The sequence below is a fragment of the Telopea speciosissima genome, chromosome 3, assembly GCF_018873765.1.
Source record: "Telopea speciosissima isolate NSW1024214 ecotype Mountain lineage chromosome 3, Tspe_v1, whole genome shotgun sequence".
NCBI classification, from domain to species: Eukaryota; Viridiplantae; Streptophyta; class Magnoliopsida; order Proteales; family Proteaceae; genus Telopea; species Telopea speciosissima.
Genome location: NC_057918.1, coordinates 251,371 through 278,712, shown reverse-complemented (window position 1 = coordinate 278,712; position 27,342 = coordinate 251,371). Strand labels below are relative to the sequence as shown.

At 41.1% G+C, this 27,342-nt stretch overlaps 1 protein-coding gene across 2 annotated transcripts in view; it reads left to right on the top strand.

Moving 5' to 3' along the window:
• Positions 1 to 4,334: 4,334 nt before the first annotated feature.
• LOC122656691 (protein FRIGIDA-like) overlaps positions 4,335 to 27,342 on the top strand; it is a 44,475-nt gene continuing 21,467 nt past the window's right edge. For both annotated transcript variants that reach the window (XM_043851302.1, XM_043851301.1), the window contains exon 1: positions 4,335 to 5,277. In XM_043851302.1, coding sequence (XP_043707237.1) covers positions 4,338 to 5,277 — 940 coding nt within the window. In that variant the 5' untranslated portion in view covers positions 4,335 to 4,337. The remainder of the gene's footprint in view (positions 5,278 to 27,342) is intronic.

Sequence of the window (27,342 nt, the reverse complement as noted above, 5' to 3'; positions counted from 1 at the left end):
TTGTTGCTGCTCTTAAAGTTGGTGGAATCGACGATGACCTGTTGATGTCGTTCCCACAGATGGCGCCAAATTTGTTGAGTGTGGAAATCTCCGGTGCCCGGTTCACCCACGGATGAGCCTACAAAAAACTGAGTGAGTGCAAGAGTGCAGGTGTGGCTCCGGCCTAGGAATCTCCGACGCTCAAGTTAGGTCTCCAATGCGATAGCGTAACAGCTAGTGAAAGTAAAGTGAGCAATAGAGCTCCATACCTGGGTATTTATAGAGGGAGATGAGGCAATTGGAGGAATCCTGGTATGGTAAGAGACCTTGTTTGGTAAGGCTCTTCCTCGCGGAGCGGAGTGGAGTGGAGAGTTTCCTTCGGGGTCAGACTCTTATTAAGGTAAGAGTCCTAATGGGAGCGTGATTCGATATTGCGTAAGGATCGTGGCTTGATCCTTATTCTGGGATACTCGGGCGGTGCTGACGTGGCTCCGCGATTCTTGGCAGGCCGTTGTGATGACCTTGGTGGAGGGCTCGGCCCAGGAGGTCGGCCATGGGAGGCCGTTGTGATGACCTTGGTGGAGGGCTCGGCCTAAGAGCTCGGCCATTGAGGTCAGCCATGGGAGATCGATCTCGGCAGTCACCTCGGCCTTAACCGTATTGTGTATGCTCGGTCCGAGAGGTCGGCATGGATGATGTGTCGCAGGCTTAGCAAAGTGCTCAGCCCTATCATGCGATGTGACGGAGATCAGGTCAGCCTGGTTTTTGATTCAGCTCTGTTCGGTTCTTGGGATGACCCCGGCTCGGCCACGTGGTGGCTTCTAATTGGTGAGGTGTTTTTATGTTGTATCAGCTGCCACCCCAACCTTCTTTCCCCTTCTTCCTTCGTTAAAACAGAGCATTCCCTCCCTCAAGCAATGACTTTCCTGCAAACCCATTTCAAGTAAAATCACTTCTCTTCCATCTTCACAATTGGGCCGATTTTGAATTTTATCGTCTCTGCCGAGAGATCTTGCCATTAATGGAAATTTAAACAGATAAATAGGTAAACTCGTGAAGGTTACAAATATAGAAATTGGGATTTGGGAGGTCTCGATAAGAGAGAACCTCAGAGCCTTGCCTGAGCCAAATGCTGGAAGGTGGGTTATCTTATCTGATGATATACTGATTGTAACTTTGTCTCTTTGTTTCTAACCAAGCCCGACTCATGCCCTGACCCATACCATTATTCCCCGCCATGGATTCTGACTTCCAATTGAAATGGTTACAACAACAGTTATAAGTAATTTCTCAATAAACCTAACTGCAATGATACTCCTTCCATACCTGTTATGAATTTCACCCCATATCCCACAGGAGCCCTTCAAAATAAGCCGCTTATGTTCATTCCATATTAACTCAGTTGAGTACATGAGCCTTCCAAACAAAAAGGATTTCCTTACAACTTCCTGGATATTGTTAAAGAGATCGAGAACAGTTGCAGAGAACTTTGAAAGCTACATATGCAGCCTCTTCAACATTCATCCAACGGAAAGAATAATGGGATTTGACGGATGGGGTCGCAGGAGGAAGAAGAAGAAGAATCAGAAATTGGAGGAGGAGGGTCGATATTTCTAATTAAACAAGGAAATGACGCTCTTACCCTTCGATGTTGAGACTTATGAGCACGTGCTCATTAAAGTCCCTGCAAAATGGTCAAAAGTGTTTTTTGGCCAAAAACCATAAACGACTTTCGATCTATTTTTGGTTTTTGTTTTTTTTTTTCAATCTTTTTGTAAATAGAAATAGACTCCATAAACGATACCAAACGCAATCAAAAACATTTTTTAAGGTAAAAATAAAAAATAAAAACTATACCAAAGACGCTCTTAGTCGCTTTTTCTTCATTTATGATTTTAGATCCATTTTCCACTATATTTTTCATACTTTTCACCCCCTTTAGGCTGAAGTAACACCAAAGGTATTCTCGTAATTTTATTTATTTTTGTTATTTATGATCTATTTATCATGCTTAAGATTCTTACATCCGTGTTCACCATGTTTGCCATGATTTTCACATCTTTATGCTCTATGGAGATTGATCAACATTTCATTAAAGATAAGTTGGAACAAGGGCTGATTTGCACATCATTTGTTAAGTTTAGAGATCAATTGATTGATGTTTTTACTAATGAGTGTGATATCTATGTACCAACTTGAGGGGGAGTATTACAATATGGGTACAAGCGTAAAATTGTCTATGAGCGTAATTATGTCTTGTAACCATTCTAGAATCTTCTCTTTTTCTATTATAAAAATAAACTTGTCTGTCTCATTAGACACATGCCATTTTTCCCCCAAATCATCAGTATGGAATCTTTCCATACCCTTCCCAACACATTTTGGACAAGTGAAATATTTTTCTCTCATTGGTTCATATGATTTTATCATTCTTTTCAATCATTGATCTTAAACAACTCATACTTTCGTCAATATATTTTAGATTTTGATGAAACCAAAGTTCAAACGTCACTAAGGAGCTAAGAAAGCCTCCCAACTATAAAACAATGTTTTACTCATTTGTTAGGGAAACCACAAGACAGAGAAGTTGGCTCTCAAACTAAGAAGTGAATTTCACTGTACTCACTTGCAACTCCTCGAGCCTTTGATCTTAGTTTTTTTTTTTTATTCTAATATTTTATTATAGGTATAGCGTTACAACCCTTAATGGGACAATTTTTTTGAGAAACTTAATGGGACAATAGCAGTATACCAAATACGATCATAGGAAGGATCCATATGGATTTTTTATTTTTATGGGCTGTTATTATTTTACTTATCGATGTTCTACAATCTTTTGTAATTTTTAATACTCGTTTGATATTTTATTTATAGGAAAATCTTATTGTAACCAAAATTGTGAACTAAGAAGTTGTAACCTTATTTTTTTACCCACTAAAAGTTTCAGTACTGTTTACGAAAAAAAAAGTGTCAATATTGGTGGTAAAATATAAACACATAATTAAAATATTGCATTAAATGACTTTCAACCTTTTTAAAGTTATTTTTTACTCCTACATTAAATATTGTAATAAAAAACTTTTAAGAATAAGACAAGAGACAATTAAAATAAGGTTACAACTTCTTTCACCAAATAGATCATAGGAAGGATCCATATGGATTTTTTTAAAATTTGTATGGAGTGTTATTATATTACTTATTGATGTTCTACAATCTTTTGTAATTTTTAATACTCGTTTGGTATTTTATTTATAGGAAAATCTTATTGTAACCAAAATTGTGGACTAAAAAGTTGTAACTTTATTTTTTGCCCACTTAAAGTTTCAATATTGTTTACGAAAAAAAAGAAGTGTCAATATTGATGGTAAAATATAAACACATAATTAAAATATTGCATTAAATGACTTTGAACTTTTTAAAAATTATTTTTTCCCCTATATTAAATATTACAATAAATAATTTTTAAGAATAAGACAATGGACAATTAAAAGAAGTTTTTTTTTTTTTGGTACAATGACAATTAAAAGAAGGGTACAACTTCTTAGTTCACTACTTGGAGACAACAAGTTGCACCCTTTATTTATAATTTGATTTATTATGATGTCATAATGGTCAGAATAGTGTCCTCATACCTTATGATGTTATGTAAGATTTTGTTTTCTACCCCCAAAAAAAAAAAATGTAATTTTTTGTCGGATTTTTATGTTTCCATGGACACACATTTTTTTTTTTTTTTTTTTGATAAACGGGGATCCATGGACACGCATTGACTTTCTTCCTCTAAGTAGGTCGGTATAAATTTCATGATTTTTCTATGCATGTTAATATGTTTTCCATTTTTTTCATGTAATATGGGAGATTTTCATACGAGGGGTATCGTGTTTGTTTGTTTTTAAAATTATTTTCTTATTCTTACAAAAAAAATAATTATTTTCTTATTTATTTAATATTTTAGAAGCATAAAGTGATAGTTAATTTATTACCCAAAAAACAGGTGATAGTTAAATTAAAAACAATCCAAAATTAAAACGGAAAGCATACCAAAGCAGCCTTAATTCGAACAGATTTATTTATAACTTCGGACCGGACCGTTCTGGGTTGGTTTAAAAAAAAACGCAACACATCCGGTCCGATTACAACCCTAGTTAGCGACCTGCAACGCAATTTACCTTCTCTGTATATTTACAGCAACGACACAGCCAAGGATCCTTTGTTTGGACGTTCTTGGCTAGGAGAGAGAGAGAGAGAGAGAGTCGAATTCTGTGTTGTGTTGTGTCGTGCCGTTCTTAAAGAGGAAGGAGAGCCGAGAGCCTATTCTAACGCACGCTGTAATCGTCTTCTCGTGGCAGCAATTCCCCATGGCAGCAACGTCGTCTGACTCGGCAGCACTTGGGAAGCAGGAAGGAGGAGAGCCAATAGCAACCGCAGATGCACGATTCCTCGAGGAGGAAAGAAGGGAGCTTTCTCTTCTCAAAGAGGTGGATGAGCTGCGGGGTCTTTCCTCCGCTATGTCTATGTTTGGGTGCTGTTGGGATGACTTGCAGAAGCATCTGGATTTCATCCAAAATGCCATCGATGTGAGGATTAAGCGGGCTTATACGGACCACGTGACTCCACTGCAGCTTCCGTTGCCACTGCCGCTGGAGGTTGTCTCTGCAGCAGATGCCCCCGCTTCCGGTTCTGCTAATTCAGCCCTTTCGGATTCGGCCAGGTTTTCTAGCCGAGATTTCGCGCAAGGCTTGTCGCTCAGTAGTGAAACGGCCAAGAACTCCCCCTTCTCCGAACTTGAGTCGCTCTGTGAGACGATGGGTAGTCGTGGCCTACGTAAATACATCGCTAATTGTCTGTCAGACGTTGCTAAACTCCGTGAAGAAGCTCCCGCAGCTCTTAAGCGTGCCCCCAACCCTGCCAAGCTCGTCTTGGACTGCATTGGCCGGTTTTATCTCCAGGGTAGCAAAGCGTTTACCAGGGATTCTCCGATGATTCCCGCGCGGCAGGCCTCCGTACTCATATTGGAATTCTTTCTCCTCTCGGGCTGTGTCGAGAATGAGATTGATCCTTTGGTCAAGGAAGAAGCTGAGATCGCAGCAATTGCTTGGAGGAAGAGGCTGATCAGTGAAGGTGGTGTCTCCAAGGCTCATAGCATGGACGCTAGAGGGCTGCTTCTTTTTGTCGGTTGCTATGGCATCCCGGCCGTATTTGAGTACAAAGATCTCAATAATCTTTTTCGACTGAGTACTCCGAGGGAGATTGCCGATGCCCTTAGACGGTCGCGCTTCCTCCTTGAAAGAGTCCCAGGTATTGGTTTCTGTTACTTTGTTACGTACTGAAGTATGCATCAAGTATAGCTATCTCTTAACAGTAAAGGATGCTTTGAGTGTTGCCGGCTTTCTACAACAAAGAATCAACTGGAGTTTTGAGTTTGCAATTACACCTCTACTTGAACAACTCAAAAAAGTGACCAAAGTAGTAGATGCTATCTGATTTGAGTAGAAAAATGAAGTGGTAGATGCTATTAATTTAAGTAGGAAAAGGACGATTGATGTTTAGGTCCAAGAAAGTGCCCTTCTAGTGTTTAGCTATTACTAAACGGGGCTTCTCACATAGCTCAGAGCATATGAAGAGAAGAAGTAGAGCAATAACTCAGCTCCCAAATTTCATTCAATAATTAAAATCATCATGTACATGCTTTGGATGTTGCCTCCCCCCTCTTTTAATTGTTTTTTGCATTGCTTTGCAACTTAATAGTAACTCTTCATTTAATTTTTTCCTAATCACCGTAACACTTCCTAAAATGGAGAAACAGAATTTGAGTAACTACCGTACTAGACCCTTATAATTTACTAACAACCAATGCTAACACTATTTTGTTATATTGAACCCAAAACTCAAACGTAGTATTTTGAAGCTGATGACAAAATTTAAAACTCTCATCAGTGTGTGCCCCCTCTGCTAAACACAGACAATAGCAAAGTAAAAATATCTGGATTGACTTCCTAATAGTAAATTGGCCAATGGGCTGAAGCATTTCCATCAGCTATCTAATCTTTTGATCTTTCAAAGATACCAGTTTGAGCCAAAATATAATGATACATTGGATTAGAAGTGATGTCTAGTATTCATGATCTTATTTTAAGTACTCGAAGAAGTCTAGTCTTAGGGATTTGATGCAGAACCTGCAGCAGTATGAATACCAGGGCCTTTATTTGCCTTTTGTTTTGTTTTTTTATTGAAACCATTTTTTTTATTCAAACTGAACCCATGGTTCAAGATTGGTTCAGGTCTGGTTCACCAAATTAACCAGAAATCGTGTCTCTTTTGGGAGCCTTATTTTCTTTATTTTCTTATTATTAAGTTGTTTAAACAGGTTGGACTTGGTCTCTATAAGTCCAGACCTGATTTAAGTGAGTTTGCTTTCCTTTGACAGTTTCCAAGTCAGTTCAGGAGACTCCAAACACAGCCTGTGCATGGGAGGAATTTCCCTTTTCTGATTCTGATTACTGTTCAGTTTTCTAATTTCAGTTCATATTTCAAAACCTTGACAGCTTAATCGATTTCCAGAAACGCTACTTCTACGTTACTTCTTTGAACCCAGATTTAAAAAATTTATTAATTCATGAATTCTGATTGCTATTCACTGTTTAATCATTGGTTTGGATCATTGTTGAAATCAGATTTGAACCATTAAAACCCCTGCATCTATTTCAGTTTCCTTGCATGTGTTTAAATCCATTCATCAGATTTCCATCCAACCTTGCTGAGACATTCTCCATGATACATAGGCCATTTGATCAGGGTGATCTACCCGTCAGACTTGTTTTCATTAAATTATTTGAGTTCTCTTGAATCTGGTTTTTTGGTTCCTATCCTGCAGTTCTGGAAAACTCAAGGAATTCTAACCCTAATCCCTTAGGTAATAGAAACTCCATCAGTGCAAGAACTACTCAAGTGTTTTTTTTTTTTGATGATACAAAGGGGAATCGAAGGGGGGGGGGACAAAGGGGATACAAGAGGGGGGGGAAAGGTGAGGACCGGAAGCTCGAACCCGAGACCTCCTGGGAGAAGCTACCGCACAAGGCTCCAACCAACTACGCTAGTGGATTATCTATATCATGTCTTAGGTGTTTTAATTTCTTCATTTTCTGATAGGACATGTGATGTAGATCGAAGGAGGTGGAAGAGAAGAAGGGCCAGCCCTTAAACCCCAGTGAGACAGCCAGCTTTAAGCCCCATAAGCCCAGCCTTCCAGCCATGCTTTAGCCTTGAAGACAAGCAGCTAAAGGCCTATCGAGCTCCAGCCTTCAAAGGCCCATAATGCCCAGTAGTTAAAGTCTTTTAATGATTCATATTAGGCCCATTTAATGGGCCAGTTCTGGTGATGCAGGAGCTGTTCCATGGGCCGGGACTAACCCGTTTGAGAACCCAAACCAAGATGAACAGGGTCCCATCCTTCTTCTGGTGGAGTAGGATATTTGGTAAAGAAAGATATGTAATCTTTTATTTTGTGCAATTATAGACATGTAGGGAAATTTCTAATTTGAGTTTCTATTTTTATTAGTCTAAGTTTTAGGAAGTAATTAGGAGATGGATTTTAATTCTATTTCTGTTTTAGACTTTGTTGAGAATTACGGGTAGTTTTGTCATTGCTATTTTGGGTCTTTGGGGGTTCCATGTAATTTTCTATCTTTTAAGTCTTTATTTGTTAAGATGTAATAGGTGAGGGCTTAGGGGTAAGTTTCTAATAAACCCCTAACCCTTACCTTAATTAGTTTGACTTTATTATTAATAGAGCCGAAGGCCTGCGATAGAAGTTATCTTCTTCTATCTCAGGCTGCTGTTTTCTTCTCTTGGCAGTGTGCTTTTCTTCCTCTATTCTCTTCTTCTTCTTCTTCTATCTTCTGCTGGTTAGTTAGTTCTGATTCCTAACAGACTTCAATTAGGAAACACTTGATTTCTTTTTTATATATATGCTTGTAACCTAATTCATTGGGCAGATTGAAAAGATGAATTGAAAACCGAGTTTGGTTGTGCCTGCGTGGCGTATGATGTTTGTGCGAGCTTCCTCCCCCCTTTCGTATCCCTTCTTCTATTCTTCTTCATCCCTTCTCAGTGTGACCCTACTTCTTCAGTTCTTCCTCCTCTCCCCTTCTCCTGCGATTTCCTTTATTTTGTGTCTTTCCTATTCTGTTCTGGCGGTGACAGCAGTCTGCAAGGACTGTATTCATCTCCCTTATTCTTTCCCCTTTCCTTCTCAGATCTAGTGTGTTTGTTCCTCATCGTAGGGAGAATCAAACCCCAGAAAATTAGATCCTAGAGTTCCTCCAATCTTGAGAACCAGACTAGCAACTAGGGAGTCCCTGAATCTATCTGCCAGGTCAAGGGTTGCAGAATATTTGAACTTTTCAGTTGGCTATCTGTTGGGATTGTTATTGGTTGCTTCGATGAGATACAGAGGTTGCGATTCTTTAGCCCCAGTTTCAGGTTGATTGGGTTCCTTGTGAAGTAGATCTTGAGGCTCGAACTAATTCCTCTTCCACTGGGTTCTGGTTGAGTTCAAAGGAAGAAGATAATCAATCACCCCTTCCCACGAATCTTGTTTCTTCTGCTTTATTTACCCACTTTCCAATTTTACCCTTCCATATTGACATTTGTTGAGAATTAGGGGTAGTTTTGTCATTGCTAGTTTTGGTCTTTGGGGTTCTATGTAATTTTCTATTTTTAAAGTCTTTATTTGTTAAAATGTAATAGATGAGGGCTTAGGGGTAAGTTTCTAATAAACCCCTAACCAGCTTACCTTAATTAGATTGACCTTATTATTAATAGAACCCAAGGCCTGCAATAGAAGTTATCTTCTTCTATCGCAGGCTGCTGTTTTCTTCTCTTGGCAGTGTGCTTCTCTTCCTCTATTCCCTTCTTCTTCTTCTTCTATCCTCTGCTGGTTAGTTAGTTCTGATTTCTAACATGGTATCGGAGCTACACTGATCAGCTGAAGGATCTTCTTTCATCTCCTTCTACTGATCCCTCTCTCAGTTTTGGTTCTCTGGTGTTCAGACACCTATTACTGCTTCTGTTTTTGTTGATGGATTGAAGACTCCATATAAACATGAATGGAGTGCTTAGTTGTGATAGTAGTTGGTGATTTGGAGACCATCCCTTGAAGATTCGATTGAAGGATGGAAGGTTCCTATTTTTCTGGAATTCCTGGTTATGCTTCTATTTTCAGAAAATAGAAACAAGAGATTTCTTTCAGATTTGTGTATCTTCTGGTTCTGATTTTTTGAGGGCTGCTTGTACCCACCTAGAGGAAGACTTGACTTGTTTTTTTTTATCCAGTTCTGGTGATTTGATCGAGTGCTTCTGGGTTTCTTCTTCACACCTGCGGATGCTCTGTTTTCTGAGCACTTATGAGCCCTACAGTTGGCTTCCCTGTGTCTGTTTCACTTGTTTGCTCAGGCTGATTTTTTGGTATTTCATTCTCCTATCCAGGTACTAGCTTTGATCTCTTTTTCAGGCTTTTTCACCCTGCTGGTTATAAGTTCTGAAAAATCACTCCTATTACTGCCGGAAGTTCCCTGTTTGGATGGTTTTGCTGGTTCCAGGCTTCTACCCTGCTTGAGATTGGGCCTCCTTTATTTTTTGCTTTCTCTGCTGCCTATTACTCTGGAATTCTGCAACAGCTAGTGTCTTGTTTGTGTATGGTTGCTGTCCCCTTTGTTGGCTAGCTGTTCCCTTGTGGTACTTTTATTTGGCTGGTTTTATTTTTCCCTTTTTGGTGCTATGGGAGAGAATAAAAATAATCCAGTGGTTACATCTCAAACCAACGATTTTAATGTCACTATTACCTCTATCAAGCTGAAAGAGTTCGAATTATTTGTTATGGGCTCAAGGTGTGAAGGTTTACATTATGGCTAAGAAAAAACTCAAGTATCTTACCTCCGGTCCACCTACCTCTCATTCAAAAGATTATGAGGATTGGATGCCAGACAATGCCATTAATTTGATTTGGTTATGGAACAGCATGGAACCAGAGATTGCTGCCAACGTGATGTTTCACATCACTGCTCAAGGTGTGTGGGATGATTTGAAGGATACCTATTCACAGGAGAAAAATATGAATCGAGTCTATGACTTATATGAGAAACTTTTTCAGCTCCGGCAGTCCAACAAGCCTCTCCAAGACTACTAAAGCACCTTTAAAGGCCTTGTAGAGGAATTAAATGTTTTTCAGCCCCTCACCACCGATATTGACAAATTAAAAGCACAGCGGAATGAATTTTTTGTGTCTAAATTTCTGGCTGGACTAGATTCTGATTTGAAGTCTGTCAAGGGACATATCCTTGCTGGAGAAACTGTCCCCACTCTTGCTGACACGTTCTCCTGCCTTCACCGTATCTCTTCTCCTGGAAAAACTGACTCTACTCCCAAGGAGAATTCTGCCTTTGTGTCTGGTCGTGGACGTAACTCAGGGGGAGGACGTGGTGGTGGTGATGGTGGTCGTGGCACTGATGGTCAGTCAGGTGATAAACCTTTTCGGAAGTGTACTCATTGTGGTAAAACTGGTCACACGGTTGATTTTTGTTGGGAGTTGGGACAAGCATGCAAACTCGATTGGGCACCTCAATCTGCCAATCATGCAGCGTCTGAAGGAGGTAGTGATGGTGCTGCCCATAGTGATTCTCCACAGGTTTCCCTTTCAGGGAGTGGTTCTACTACAACTCCTCACCGTGATGATCTCTCTCAGATATTGCGGTGTTTACAACACTTGGAGACATCCAGTCTTACATCCACTGGTCCCTCATCTTCTTTTGCAACTTTAGCTCATGCAGGTACACCTGCTCTTCTTACCACTACTACTCCATCCTGGATTATTGACTCTGGGGTTCTGCTCATATGACTGGTGAGTCATCTTTATTTACCACTTATTCACATACACATTCCTCTTCACCTGTTATTCTTGCAAATGGTTCTTCTACTCCAATTTCTGGGCATGGTACCATCTCACCCACTCCTTCCATGAGTCTCTCATCTGTGTTACATGTCCCTCAGCTACCGTTGAATCTTCTTTCTGTCAGTCAAATAACTAAAGCTTTACATTGTTTTGTGACTTTCTTTCCTTCTTATTGTGTTTTTCAGGATCTTCACATGAGGAAGAAGATTGGTGGAGGGTGTGAAAAAGATGGCCTCTACTACCTTGATCATGGTGCTTCTGCCTCGTCTGCCGCTGCTGCTTCTGTTGGAGGGGTATATCCGTTCCAGTGACATTGTCGTTTAGGTCATTTGTCTTTAGTTAGGTTAAAGTTGTTATTTCCTTCTTTTAAGTCTGTGTCTCGGTTAGAGTGTGAAACCTGTGAGTTGGGAAAACATCATTGTGCCTCTTTCCCTTCTCGTATTATTGCTTGTAGTTTGTCTTTATTTTCTTTAGTCCATTCGGATATTTGGGGTCCTTGCCGTGTTAAGAATCAGAGTGGTTTCATGTATTTTGTCACTTTTGTGGACGACCATTCTCGTCTCACATGGTTATACCTCTTGAAGGATCGTTCCGATTATATATCTGTATTCCAAAATTTTTATAATGAAATAAAAACTCAGTTTGGTTTGCCTATTAAAATTTTTCGTTCTGATAATGCTTTGGAGTATGTTCAGCGTGATATTTCTGCTTTTTGTGTTTCTCATGGAATGATTCACCAAATTAGTTGTTCCTACACTCCACAACAAAATGGGGTGGCGGAATGTAAGAATAGACATTTACTTGAGGTTGCCCGCACTATAATGTTCCATATGCATGTCCCGAAGCAATTTTGGTGTGAAGGGGTGCTTACTGCCTGTTATCTGATTAATTGAATGCCTTCTTCTATTCTTGCCGACAAGTCCCCCTTTTCCATTGTTTTTCCTGGTCAGCCCAGTTTTCATTTACCTCCTCGTGTTTTTGGGTGTATTTGTTTAGTTCACAATCTACATGCTCATTCTGATAAACTCTCTCCCTGGTCCACTAAGTGTGTTTTTCTTGGTTATTCTTGTACCCAGAAAGGGTACAAGTGTTATGACTCTGTCACCCATAGGTATTTTGTAAGTGCTGATGTCACCTTCTTTGAGGACCGTTCTTATTTTTCTTCCTCCTCCTCTGTCTCTGAGGATGAGTGGCTTGTTGATACTCCTCCTCCTGTCCCTGCTCTTATCCCATTCCCTACACCTCCATTGCAGGTTTATCAACGGCGCGACAGGATAGTACCACAGGAAGAGGTTCCAACGGCTCCACCTATTTCACTACCTCTGCCAACTTCTTCGTCTAGTGAAGCTCCACCTTCTTCTTCAACTGATGATTTACCTATTTCCTTGCGTAAAGGTACTCGCTCTTGCACTCAAAAGTATTTTGCTTTATATTTTGTTGATAAGTATGTGTCTCTTTCTCACTTACCCTCTTCTGTTCATAATTTTGCCTTGTCCTTGTCTTCCAACCCTATTCCCAAAAATCATACTGAGGCTCTTCGTCTTCCTGGTTGGAAGAAGGCTATGGATGTGGAAATGGATGCTCTCTTATCTTGTCACACTTGGAGTTTGGTAGATCTGCCTCCTGGAAAGGAACTTGTTAAGTGTCGATGGCTTTACACAATCAAATACCTTTCGGATGGTTCTGTTGAGTGGCTTAAAGCCCGTTTGGTTGCCAAGGGGTATACACAGACTTATGGTGTGGACTACTTTGAGACCTTTTCTCCTGTTGCTAGGCTGAATTCTGTTCGCCTACTTATTTCTATGGCAGTTAATTTTGATTGGCCCTTGTTTCAGTTCGATATTAAAAACGTCTTCTTGTATGGTGATCTTCATGAGGAGGTGTATATGGAGCAACCTCCTGGGTATGTTGCTCAGGGGGAGACTAGTACTCAGGTGTGCAAATTGCAGAAAGCAGTCTATGGCCTCAAACAATCTCCTAGAGCATGGTTTGAGAAGTTCAGTGCCACAGTTGTATCGTGCGGTTTCTCGCAGTGTTACTCTGATCATTATGTGTTTGTTCGTCGTTGTGGTGGCAAGTTGGTTATTCTGGTTGTATATGTTGATGATATTATTGTTTCTGGTGATGATGTGTCAGACATTGCTGAGGTAAAGGCTTACTTACAACAGAACTTTCAAACCAAGGATTTAGGTGACCTTCATTACTTTCGTGGCATTGAGGTTATGAGAAGCAAGAAGGGTGTCAGTCTTTCTCAAAGGAAGTATGTTTTAGATCTTTTATCTGATACTGGCATGCTTGCGTCCAAGCCAGTAGATGTTCCCATGGATCCTCATCAGAAGTTTGGTGTAGATGATGGAGATCCCCTCAATGATGTGCACCAATACAGAAGTTTAGTTGGGAAGTTGATTTACCTTACTGTCACGAGACCAGACATCTCGTTTGCTGTTGGCATTCTGAGCTAGTTTATGCAAACTCCTCAGAAGGCTCACTGGGATGCTGCCATTCGTATCCTTCGTTATTTGAAGGGTGCTCCCGGTAAAGGATTGATTTATCGTCCTAATCGACATATGGATCTGGTTGCTTATTCTGATGCAGACTGGGCTGGATCGACAAGTGATCATCGTTCCACTACCGGTTATTGTACGTTTGTTGCTAGTAACCCTGTTTACCATGAGTGGACTTAACATATTGAGGTGGACTGTCACTTTGTTTGTGATGCTGTCTTGAAAAAGCTAGTTGAGACTCCGTTTGTTTCGTCTTCAAATCAGCTAGCTGATGTCTTCACCAAATCTTTGTTTGCTCCTAATTCTCGCACCTGTTGTGACAACTGAGCATGGGAGACCTATATGCTCCAGCTTGAGGGGGAGTGTTGAGAATTAGGGGCAGTTTTGTCATTGCTAGTTTTGATCTTTAGGGTTCTATGTAAATTTCTATTTTTTAAGTCTTTATTTGTTAAGATGTAATAGGTGAGGGCTTAGGGGTAAGTTTCTAATAAACCCCTAACCAGCTTACCTTAATTAGATTGACCTTATTATTAATAGAACCCAAGGCTTGCGATAGAAGTTATCTTCTTCTATCACAGGCTGCTGTTTTCTTCTCTCGGCAGTGTGCTTCTCTTCTTCTTCTTCTTCTTCTATCGTCTGCTGGTTAGTTAGTTCTGATTTCTAACAACATTAACCTCTTACAACAACAACAACAACAACTCAGCCTTATCCCAACTAAATGGGGTCGGCTACAGGGATCCTTGCCCTCCAATCAGCTCTATTCAAGGTCATACTTGATACAAGGCCTAAGCTATGCATGTCTTTTCCCCACCACTTCTCCTAAGGTCATTTTAGGTCTGCCCATGGCTCTTCCATAAGGTCAATAGCCCCTTCTATCCTTTAGTTTTTTTTTCTTCCATGTTAGTCCTAAATTTATAAATCAAATTCCTTTTGTGTACTGCCTTTGTTCCTACCCAATAGCTTTTTAAAGTCTGTTTAAATTACATTTCTGCCTCTCCCTTATTGACTTCAACTTTTTACAGAATTGCCACCCTCTTGGTAAACATTGAATTATTTACTGTTTTGCCACTTAAATTTGGACTTGAGTGTTTTCTTGTTTGGGTGGGCCCACAAGCAACCCAATAAGGGTTATTCCAACCTGGGTTTGCACCATCTAGGCCCATTAAGAACCTCTTAAGTTGAGTCTTGCATTGGAAGTTGGGTGTTTTACTTTTCCTTTAAGTATGTTGTTGTCAGGCCACATAATAATTTCTATTTTTAAAAGTTTCTGTTCTTGTATTAGTTGCTTCGTTATTTAATAAAGAGAAGGGGCTGGAGAAGGCCATGATTTAGCTATTGAAAGTTATGTTGCTGCTGCAATGTTCTGTGTGAAGCAGATGCTGTGAGAGGCAGTAACATCACTCTTATGTTTCATAAGAACAGTCCAAGTAGCACGAGAAAAGTCATCAACAAAAGACACAAAGTAACGAAAGCCAAATAAAGAAGTAGTGGGGGAAGGTCCCCAAACATTAGTATGTATAATATGGAAAGGAGCCGCAGTTCTATTACCATGATATGGATAAGAGGAACGACAATGTTTGGCAAACATACATGGTTCACATTGAAAGACATGAGAAGAAGCAACAGAAGAAAATAAGTGAGGCAAATGTTTCCTCATTACAACAAAAGATGGATGGCCAAGACGCCGATGCCGTACCATAACAGACTCCACAGAACTACTATCATCACGTCCACACACATAGGACTGAGCTGTGGGTAAACCAGGATAAAAAAAGTAAAGGCCTTTCTCCTCACGTCTACTACCAATAATCCTCTTCGTCACCAAATCCTGAAAAAGACAGTGAGAAGGAAAAAAGGTGACACAACAGTTGAGAGATTTAGTCAAGTGACTCACAGATAAAAGGTTAACAGTAAGGTTAGGAACATGAAGAACTAAAGTAAGGGAAATAGATGAGGTAACAGGGATACTACCTTTACCAGATATGGAGGAAAGGGATCCATCAGCTATCCTAACTTTATCCTTACCAGAGCAAATGGTATAGGAATCATAATTATAGGACGTACCAGTCATGTAGTCAGTGGCAACAGAGTCAATGACCCAAGACTGGGCTGCAATAGAAGCTGTAGTGGAGGCCTGCAAGGCTGAGGACGAAGATGAGCTGGCCACAGTAGATGTAGGAGATGTGCTCAATTGGGATATAATCCGGCGAACTGTATCAACCAAAACAGGATCATCCTGTGTAGCATTTGCCTCAGTCATCACGGAGTGAGCCCGAGCTCCCCCTCTACGACCACCACGACCACTTGTGCTGGGAGGACGACCATGAAGAGACCAACACCTATCCTTGGTGTGCCCACTTCTCCCACAGTGATCATATTTAAACCTATCTCTCCCAACTCCACTGGCACCAACTGTCTCCACTGCACTGGTTGCCTCACGGTTGGGCCCTTGGCCTCTACCACCTCCACGGGTGTCTCGGAAAGAACTGGAATTGAGAGCTAACCTCTCATGAGATGATGCTGGTGTTGGGTCCATAGTAACACGCCGAGTCTCCTCACTCTGTAGGTAACTGCAGACCTCACTCAGAGATGGAAGAGGAGACCGGCCTAAAAGTTGGAGTCTGATGGGCTCATAGTCAGGGTTCAGACCACCAAGTAAAGAGAAGTCCCACTCTTTTTCAAGGGTCTGATACACCTTTGCTTCATCCTCTGGGTTGGTCAAATGGAGATCTCTGTAGTGGTCATACTCCTCCAAAAGACTAAGGAAGGCATTGTAGTACTTAGAGATAGTTCTGTCCCCTTGCCTCATGGAGTGAATCTTTTGGTGAAGCTGATAGACCTTGGCAGAGTCACCTACTCTGTCAAAGGTCTGAGAGACACTGTCCCAGATGGCCTTGGCAGTCTCCTTTCTTATAAATCTTCTCCCAATCTCGGGCTTCATGGAGAAGATCAACCATGTCATGACTCATGACTGTAGAGTTTTCAGTCTCCCATTTCTCATAAGTAGGCGCACTCAGCTCTGGGGCCTTGATAGCACCTGTGATGTACCCAAGTTTCCCTTTGCTCCTAAGGGAAAGCTTCACCGAATGTGACCAGTCCAAGTAATTGGTGCCATCAAGTTTCACAAAGGAAATCTGTAAATGTGTGCTTTCATAGACCAATTGAGGGGCTGTGGAAGAAGGAATAAGCTGTGAATCAGCCACACCAAGTCCAGAAGTCTCAGATTCAGCCATCTTGACAATACCTTAGAATATCGATTCAAGTGGGGAGTACACACTCTACCCAAATAAGGATTCCAAAAAAGGCAGAAAAAAATCCAGCAAGTAAAACACAGGAAAGAGCTTCACCCTAGCATCCACTAAGGGATAACACAACTGAAACAAGCTTAGGCACCTCACACAGGCTGGTTCTAAGCATTTCTCAACAAAGACAGTAACACATGGCAGTCCAAATGCAAGAGGAACAGACAAACTGCAGTCACGATATTACTTGAGCAGGAATAGAGATCCCACGAAAAAGAGCACTGCTCAAACAGAGCTGTCAAGCTGCAAAGGAGACCAGATGGGATGAAAAGAGCACCCTTAGGCGATCCTATTGAGCCATTCCAAGGCTGAAACTTAGGCCGAGTGAGAGAGAACCAGGAACTCCAAGCTGAGGCTGGCGGTAACTGTTGGAGTGGATGGAATGGCTTCAAAACTTCACAAGAGCTTCAACAAAGCTCAAAGAGCATCTTCAAACATCTGAGTAGGTTATTTTCAACCTATTTCATACTCCTATACCAGATTTTTTACATTGGTGACTGCTCCTTGAAACCCTTTGAATCCTAGGATTCCAAAGAGAAGAAAAAGAATAGAAGAAAGAGGCTAAATACGACTCTCAAACCAACTGCTCTGATACCAAGTTGAGTTTTAGGTTAAGGAAGCAAGGGAGAAAGGAGGAAGATGTTAGAGATGGAGGAGGAAGAAGGAGGAGACAAGAGAGGGAAGAAGAGTGTATTTCGGTGGGAATGTTGTGTGTTGGAGTAACTTCTCCAACACATCTATATTACTCCAATAGAACTACTAAAAGTATTACATCCACCACCCTAGGGAGGTAAAAGGTAAAAAGACATAAAAAGGTTAAAATACATAATAAGGCAACTAGTCCAAAGTCTAGTTCCTGAACTACCCCTGATACATATCTACTATCAACTCTAACAGATCTGGTGTGAATTTGGATAGACTGGTGAGATACTGGTTGAAGCCTTGGGTTCCAGGTCATATCAGTCCTTTTCTTCTTCTCTATTCTCTTTTCTGGTTCTGAAACTGAGGTATGCAGAGCATCTTTGTTCCAAGTTTATTATTATTTTATTGATGTCGATTAAAGCCTGTGGAAGTCATCTTATATGCTGCTTGTCACCTCTGTATTAACTGAAACAAGCCTATGGTTTATGTTTTCTGATCTGTGGTAGTGAAGGTACTGTTATTGATTCATCCAGCCATCATATCATGATGACTTTTTGAGTATTGTTCCATAATACATGGCCTTCCATCGACTACTATATGGGAGTGATCTGAGTTATGGATTGGTTGTTCCTGCTAGGTACTAATTTTGATCACAAGTTGCTATTTCCGTGTATTGCTAATTTGGAGTGTGTTCAGGAGAAGCTATTAGAGCGTCGTTTGAAGTGGCATGGTCATGATCTACTTGAAGGACCTTGATAAATGTTGCTGACCCCTTTTACGTGGCTTTTATAGTTGAAACTCAAAGGTAGATCGAAACTGGTAAGAGAAGAAGTTTACAGCAAGAAGAAGAAGGAGAGAAGAGAGAAGAAGAAGAGAAGAGAATGGGAGAATCAATTGTGTGTGTTGAGAGTGATTCTCAACACACATATGAGCTTCATTCATTAAGTCTTCCAAATTACACAAGCCTCCCTAGGGAGGTAAGGAGAAATAAGACAATAAAGTAAAAATACAACTTAGTCATGTCTTATAACTAGACAGTGACAGAACTACCCCTATACAAGATATTCTAACAACTCTAACACTCCCCCTCAAGCTGGAGAATAAATGTCATACATTCCAGCTTGCACAATAGAGTACTAAATAGACTAGAAGAGAGACCCTTGGTGAAGATATCTGCTACTTGATCACCTGTCTTCACAAAGGGAGTACAAATGCACTCAGAATCCAACTTCTCTTTGATGAAGTGACGATCGACCTCAATATGCTTAGTTCGATCATGTTGAACCGGATTATGGGCAATGCTTATGGCAGCTTTGTTGTCACAATAAAGTCTCATTGGCCCTTCAGTTTCAAAGCTCAAATCGTGAAGAAGTCGTTTTAGCCATATAAGCTCACATACTCCATGGGCCATGGCCCTAAATTCGGCCTCAGCATTAGATCGAGCAACAACTGGTTGTTTTTTGCTCCTCCAGGTAACTAGATTACCACCCAAGAAGGTACAATACCTAGAAGTAGATCTCCTGTCAGAGACTGAACCAGCCCAATCAGCATCTGTGTAGCCTTCAATCTACAAATGGTCATGCCTGGCAAATAGAAGGCCCTTTCTTGGATAGGATTTCAAGTATTTGATGATGCGATATACTGCATCCAGATGTCCACCCCTGGGAGCATGCATGAACTGACTCACCACTCCAACTGCATAAGAGATGTCTGGTCGAGTCAGGGAGAGATAGATTAGTTTCCCAACTAACCTCTGGTACTTGCTTGCATCTATAAGAGAAGAACCACATTCATCACCAAGTTTATGATTCGGATCAATGGGAGAAGTGGCTGGTTTGCACCCCATCATCCCTGTCTCTTTCAGAAGATCCAAGACAAATTTCCTTTGGCAAATGTTGATCCCTTTCCTTGATCTAGATACCTCAATACCCAAGAAGTATTTTAAGATTCCAAGGTCTTTGATCTCAAACTGTTTAGCCAGATAAGACTTCAATCTATCCATCTCAGCAACATCATTCCCAGTCACCACAACGTCATCAACATAGACAATGAGAGCTGTAACTGTACCATTACCTCTCCTGATAAACAAGGTGTGGTCAGCTCGACTCCGGGAATACCCATTCTTCAGAATGGCTTGTCTAAATCTCTCAAACCAGGCCTTAGGAGACTGCTTTAGGCCATAGAGAGCTTTCTTCAACAAACACACTTTCCCTTCAGCTGAGGGACACTTAAAACCAGGTAGGGGCTGCATGTACACAACTTCTGCTAAATCTCCATGAAGAAATGCATTCTTCACATCTAATTGGTACATAGGCCAATCTTTATTGGTTGCTACTGAAAGAAGAACCCTGATGGAGTTATGCTTGGCTATAGGGGTAAAAGTCTCCTGGTAGTCAATGCCATACACCTGACTATACCCTTTTGCAACCAGCCGAGCTTTGTACCTTTCCACTGTACCATCGGATCTATGCTTGATTGTATAAACCCATCTACATCCAACTGGAGTTCTCCCCCTGGGAAGATCAACAAGTGTCCAAGTATTGTTCTTCTCTAGAGCCACCATTTCCTCAGTCATTGCTTGCATCCATTTTGGATTGGATAAGGCCTCTGTGACATTTTTGGGAATAGAAGAAGACTCAAGAGCAGTGGGAAAAGCAACACCTGTAGGAGAAATGGAGTCATAGGAAACAAATTGGGCTATGGGATTAGTACAGGTTCTCTTCCCCTTTCTCATAGCAATGGGAAGATCTAATTCAGAAGGAGAGGGATTACCTGACTGAAGAGGATGAGACTGAGGATGTAGATCCAAAGAGGGGTTTTGGCAGGGTCGCTTGTACCATGGTTGCTTCCCTTTTTCCTTCCACAAGCATTCACCTCTTGTGAATGCACCATCTTCTTTGAATCTTATCCCCTTGTATTCCTTTGGTTTGCTAGCATCACCATCACCAATACCATCAACATCAGCATCATCCACAACATCCACTTCTTTGTACTTTCCAATATCAAATAGAAATGGGGAAGTGGAGGTAGGCAAGGGAGATACGAAGGGAATGACATCCGCATTCTGTTCACTGCTAATACTCTCCCCCTGAACAGAATGGCGAGGGGAAGAAGAAAAAAAAGGAATAGACTCAAAGAAGGTGAAATCTTTGGAGAGAAATCGCCTTTGGGAAGAAGGATGGTAGCACTTGTACCCTTTAGTGGAATCAAAGCAGTCCAAGAAGATGCACTTGAGAGCTTTGGGATCAAGCTTGGTACGGGCTGATTTGTTGACATGTACATAACAAACACAACCAAAGACGCGTGGAGACAAGGAAAAAACTGAGGATTGAGGAGAAAGAAGAGCTAAGGGGGATTTGGAGCCAAGGAGTGGACTTGGCATCCGGTTAATAAGAAAGGCAGCGGTAAGAAGGGCATTAGACCAGAAGGTCTTAGGCACATGCATACCAAAGAGAAGACCCCTAGTGATTTCCAGCAAATGGCGGTTTTTGCGTTCAGCCACCCCATTTTGCTGTGGGGTGTCAACACAAGCCAGTTGATGGATGATGCCCTTATCAGAAAAGAACTGTTGGAGCCCCCCATACATGTACTCACCCCCCTTATCAGATCTAACAATTTTGATGGGAGTACCAAACTGAGTACTGATAAGGTGATAAAACTCCTTAAAAGCATCACAAACATCACTCTTTTGTTTTAACAAAACAGTCCAAGTAGACTGAGAATAGTCATCCACAAATGAAACAAAATAACGAAAACCAGATAAGGAAGTAGTAGGAGAAGGCCCCCAAACATCAGTATGAACAAGGGAAAAAGGTGCAGTAGATCTATTACCACGATAAGGATAAGATGTGCGACAATGTTTAGCAAAAATACAAGATTCACACTGAAAAACATAAGATGCAGGAAAAGAAGTAAACAAGTGGGGTAACTGTCTCCTCATAACAACAAAAGAGGGATGACCCAAACGTTGATGCCAAAGCATAACAGACTCCAAAGTACTCCGGTCATGCTGACCACAAACATAAGCTGTAGCAGTAGATTGAGTAGGTGACTGTGGCTCAAGAAGATAGAGTCCTCCTTTCTCAGTCCCACTGCCAATAACCCTCTTTGTCTCCAAATCCTGAAAGACACAATAAAAAGGAAAGAAAGTGACACAACAATGTAAGGATTTGGTTAGGTGACTCATTGGTAATAGGTTAGTAGCAAAGTCGGGAACATGAAGGACAGACTCAAGGGAAATAGAAGGAGTAACCCGCACATTACCCTTACCAGAGACAGAGGAAAGGGAACCATCAGCAACCCTTACCTTGTCCCGGCCAGAACAAATGGAATAGGAATCATAGTACTGGGACATACCAGTCATGTGATCGGAGGCTCCAGAGTCAATGATCCAAGTGGGTGCAGTAGGGGTAGCAGATGAGACCTGCAGAGCTGAGGCAGAAGTAGTCAACCCTCCAGAGCTAGTACCAGTAGTTGACCCTCCAAGGTGAGACATCAACCGACGTAGGGCTGCAATATCATCCTGTGAGAGGGAATCAGGAGCAGGCTGCGGTCCAGGTGGCTCGGACTCAGATGTCACAGAATGAGCCTTAGCTCCCCCTCGCTTGCCTCCACGGGCATGAGATGAACTACCACGCATACCAGGGGGCTGCCCATGAAGATCCCAGCACCGGTCCTTCGTATGTCCAAACTTGCCACAATGGTCACATTTGTATCTCTCACGGCCTTTCCCCCTACTTTTCCAGTCTTTTTGGGAATTGGAAACAAGAGCAGACCTCTCTGTTGATGGTACAATATCCATAGTGGTCCTCCGGGTTTCCTTACTTTGCAAATAACTGCACACATCATCCAGAGATGGAAAGGGAGGCCTCCCTAAGATTTGTAGGCGAAGGGGCTCATATTCAAAGTTAAGACTACCAAGCAAAATAATGATCCTTTCCTTTTCTTGGCTCCTGTAGACTTTTGCCTGATCCTCAGCATTGGACAACTGGAGATTGGTATAATGATCATACTCCTCCCACAAGCTAATAACAGAGTTGTAGTACTCAGATATACTCCTATCACCCTGTTTCATATGAATGATTTTTTGGAGAATTTGATACACTTTTGTTGAATCTCCAACTCTATAAAAAATTCTGGATACACCGTCCCAAATATCTTTAGCAGTCTCCTTACTCATAAATCTCCGACCTATCTCAGGTTTCATGGAAAAGATCAGCCAAGTCATGACAGTGGAGTTTTCAGTCTCCCACTTGAGATAGCCTGCATCAGTAGTAGCAGGAGCTGTGATAGACCCAGTAATGTACCCCAACTTCCCCCTACTACGTAGGGACAACTTCACGGAACGGGACCAATCCAAATAGTTGGTATTGTCCAACTTCACAACTGAGATCTGGGTGTTGGGGTTATCAAAGGAAGCCATGGTTGGGAAACCACCACTTGGGCTGCCGGCTGTAATTGGTCCACTGACCTCAGAATCTTGTCCAGACACAGTGGACATAATAGGCAAACACTTCAACAATCAATATAAATTGTTTGCGCAAGTGGGGAGTATACTCAACCCAAAACAAGGAGACAGACCAATACAAAAAATGGTCCCAAATCAACCAAACCACAAGGCTGAGGCCAAGCCTAAAAAACAGCAAGCATATGAAGAGCAAAAACTTGCATAACTCAAACCAAATTCTGCTAGTAGCCAAGAACCTTTAGTCCATAACACCCAATAAGTGTATCAAGATGTAATACTATCACATTCAGCCATCCAATACAGCAGACCTCAGAGAAGACATAAAAAACAGAGCAGCCGATACCTGTGTAGCAGCAGAAAAAAAACAGTAGCAGTCGTCTGACCCTCCACCTTCAAGGGCAGGCTCTTAGGGCTCAAAAAAGCACTCCCATACGGCACAAATGGGACAAGTTCCAAGGTCATCCAAGCTGCCAAAGGCGAATCGAAACCGAGACACTCCTAGGTCAGGCGGAAAACAGAGCCTGGTTTCAAGTCTTCAAAACATCTAGCAGCAAGGCAGCATTTCTTTTTCAACAAACAAGAGCTTTGGGGTCTGAAACAACACCCCTAGGCAATGCAACTCCAATAGGTCTCATGCCAAGATGTGGAGAAGAGAAGGAGAACCAAGAAGAAGCTTCACAAGCTGGCGGTAACTTGCCAGTCTTCCTCCATAGCTTCAAGTCACCTTCAGCAGCTCCTAAACGCTCTCCAACTTAGAGAATACCACTCCCAAGACTGTAAGGAGTATAGGTCTCACATAGACAGCCTCCAATGGAACCCCCTTTACATTTATAGGGTTCCAAAGAGAGGAGAAGATGAGGACTGAGCTCAGCCGACTCTCAAACCAAAGATGTTGGCTCTGATACCAAGTTGAAACTCAAAGGTAGATCGAATCTGGTAAGAGAAGAAGTTTACAGCAAGAAGAAGAAGAAGAAGGAGAGAAGAGAGAAGAAGAAGAGAAGAGAGAAGAAGAAGAGAAGAGAATGGGAGAATCGATTGTGTGTGTTGAGAGTGATTCTCAACACACATATTAGCTTCATTCATTAAGTCTTCCAAATTACACAAGCCTCCCTAGGGAGGTAAGGAGAAATAAGACAATAAAGTAAAAATAAACTTAGTCATGTCTTATAACTAGACAGTGATAGAACTCCCCCTATACAAGATATTCTAACAACTCTACATTTATTGTGTTTCTGCTGATGTTGTTGTGCTCTTTCCCTTTGTTATTATCTTTTTAGTCTCTGTGCTTGCAAGGATCCATGTAGCCGGCCCCATTTAGTTGGGATAAGGCTGAGTTGTTGTTGTTGCAGATTTGGAGCGTATAGCTATCGGAATGAACTAATTTTTATATGATGTTCAGTTCATGGAGTGTTGAATCTGCCCATGTTATTGTGTCAATCCGCCATGTGGTTTTGGAGATACACAGTTGGTTCTAATTCTGGAATTTACTTTCTATTTTCATTACTTGATAAATAACTTGGAATCCGTCTGTTGGATTTTCATCCTACTTTGAGGGATTGAAGAACTGATAGTTACTTACAAGTTACAACCATGGAAGAAGAACACGGTTTCACAGCCTATTGAGACGAGATGTAGGTCGACTTTAAATTCGACCTGGTTTCACATGGTTTTGACCCTGTTTCAGTCGAAACAGGGTTGAACCATGGTGGAACTCACCTTATATAATCACCTTTATCGGTTGAAACTTGCTCATTTCGAGCAGTTTCGACCGAGAGCTAGTGGGAGTCGCCTGTTTCTACTAGGAGAGTGTGTTTTGGGCCAAAAACTGTGATTTCTTCCCTCAACTTTGAACCTAAGCTACATTTTGTGCATTTACAGCCTCAATCAAGTTTCCTAGAAGAGATTTTGAAGCTTGATTCTCAAAGGTAACTGTATTTTCTTCCCAAAACTCAACTTTTTTGCACAATACATGGGAATACATGGTAGAACTCTTTCAAATTGTTATATGTTAGCTACAATGGCCCGATCTAAGACTTTACGGAGTCGGATTTTTTTTGGGTAGGCCAATTAGTTTTTTAATTTTCTGTTTTATAAAGGGTATTTTCCTACAACATATTTTTTTTTTCACAAATGTAAATTAGATATCATGGATGGACACCAATTTAATATGTGTTAGACACCGGTGGCCGATCTACGGCGTGGTGGTGTCAAAATTATTTTACTGTTTCTATTTATTAATTTTAATTTTCTGGTTTTAGAAAATAATTGCTGAAATTTTAAAAAAAAGTGAAAATAAATAAGAGAAATATTCTATTTTAGTTTAAAAAATAGAGGTAAATAGTTTAAGTAAATAGAATATGTTTTCAGCCGTATTCAGGGTACACTAGTAAACTTGGGTAAAAACCACAAGTACCTTTTGTTTTTGTTTTGGTGTGAAAATAATTAATTTATTGTGTTTAAAATGCAAAAAAAAGAAGGCTTCCCAGAAAAAAACAGAGCAAAAAACACATTTCTGGCCCTCGAAACCACCAACTCAAGTTTCTCACTGAAAAATACCAGGTTTCGACCAAAACCTGGGAAATTTTGGTTTCTGGCTGGTTGAAACCTGGGTTGGCACTGAGTTCTTGATCCTTGCTTACGACTGGTCTGAATTTCGGGGTAATGTGACCTTTAGATTGGGCGTTATATGTGGTATTTAACCTGCTGGTTATGAGTCATCCGATTCTTTTATGGGTAGGATTCTGAAATCTATCATGGCATTACATTGAATCTGTCAACTTAGATCTATATTCTCTAAGAAAATTGTCTGTTATTGAAAAGACAGTTGTATTTCTTTTTTTTTGTTGCTACTTCTTACTTCGATTTCAATGTATGTTTTTGAACTTTCTATCGAGCCTATTGCATCTGTAAATCTGGTTTGCAGTTTTTGACTTTTTTAAAGATTTGGGCTGGATCTTTCACAATCATTATGCATGGCAATTGTTTCATGTTCCTGGTCTGGATACATCAGTTACAGATGTGGGCATGGCCACACACCCAAAAAAAAAAAAAATCTTGGATCTCTTATCTAAATTTATTCAGTCTAGGAGCTTTCTATAATCTGAGCCCATCATCCATAGGATTTTAGGACCTAGACCTGTTCTGCCCGACTTGTAACAGCTTGGCATTACAAAATTTTGGTTTCATTGGAAATCCAACTGAAGAAGCTTTCAAAGTTCAAACTACACCCAAATCAAACTAAATGGATGAGTTTTAACTTTCCAAGTTACTCCCTAGGAAAAGCTACCGAAATTTACCTGGATAATGACTCAGAATGGAAAGCCCATTAGTGAAAGATCTGTCACTTGGTGGAAAGTATGGAACGATGCCCCAGTGCTTTTGTTCTTCCTTCAACCTTGTAGATCTTGATTCCCATGGAAGAAAAGACACTATTGGATGGGGCTGGAGTGATGTAGATCAAAGGAGGATAGAAAGAAGAAGGCTCTTCAAGCCCAGCAAGGCCATTCAGTATCAAACCAGCCCTTTGGGTGGCCTTTAGTCCAGTCATGGGACTAACTTCCAGCCCATGAAGTTATCACCTAGTTTCTGCGTGGAGGGACATCTAGCTTCTATTTTCTAATTTATTTAATTGCTAGTTTGAGTTGTTATTAGAACTCCACTGGTGTATGCTGCCAGTCCCAAGCTCGGATAAAGGAGGGGGATTGGTGCGTCAGGTTGGCAGCCGACACTAGAAAACCGTAGCCAAACCCTTTTTACATGAATTCTAGTACCTTATATTTTACAACATTATGCTAGGGTGTTCTCCTGCAAGTGACACATTACATTTTGTCCCGGGTATAGTGAATAGTGAGCAAGGGTTAGCTAGGGTGTCCCCTGTAAGCGACGTGCCATGTTTGCTCCCGGATGGTGAGAAGTAAGCAAGGGTTCTCGAATCTCGCATCGTGGACGAGTGCAGGTAAAGAAGCTAGTTCGAAAGCGCAGGATTAGATTAGCATCTTGGAACATTGGATCTTTAACGGGTAATAGCATAGAATTGATAGATGTTATGAGGAGAAAAAGGATTAATATAGCTTGTATGAAAAAGCTAAGGAGTTGGATGACTTTAAACTTTGGTATACGGGGGGATAAAAGTAATAGAAGTAGAGTAGGGGCATAGTAGGAGATAAAGATTTAAAGAATGATGTGGTGGACGTTAAAAGATTTAGTGATAGGATTATATCCATCAAGCTTCCGTTGGAGAACAAGGTTGGGCGAGCCTTGGCGCAATGGTTAAGTTGCGCTATTTCAACCATCAACTTGCGGGTTCAAAACTTGGAAACAACCTCTCCATGAAGTGGGGGTAAGGGCTGTAAGGCTGTGTACATTTGCCCCTCCCAGAACCTGCAGTAGTGGGAGCCTTGTGCACTAGGTTGCGCTTTTTTTTTTTTTTGAAGTGGAGAGGTGCGTTCAAAGTGTTGTGTGATTGACATATTCCTTTAAAACTTAAAAGGAACATTTTAT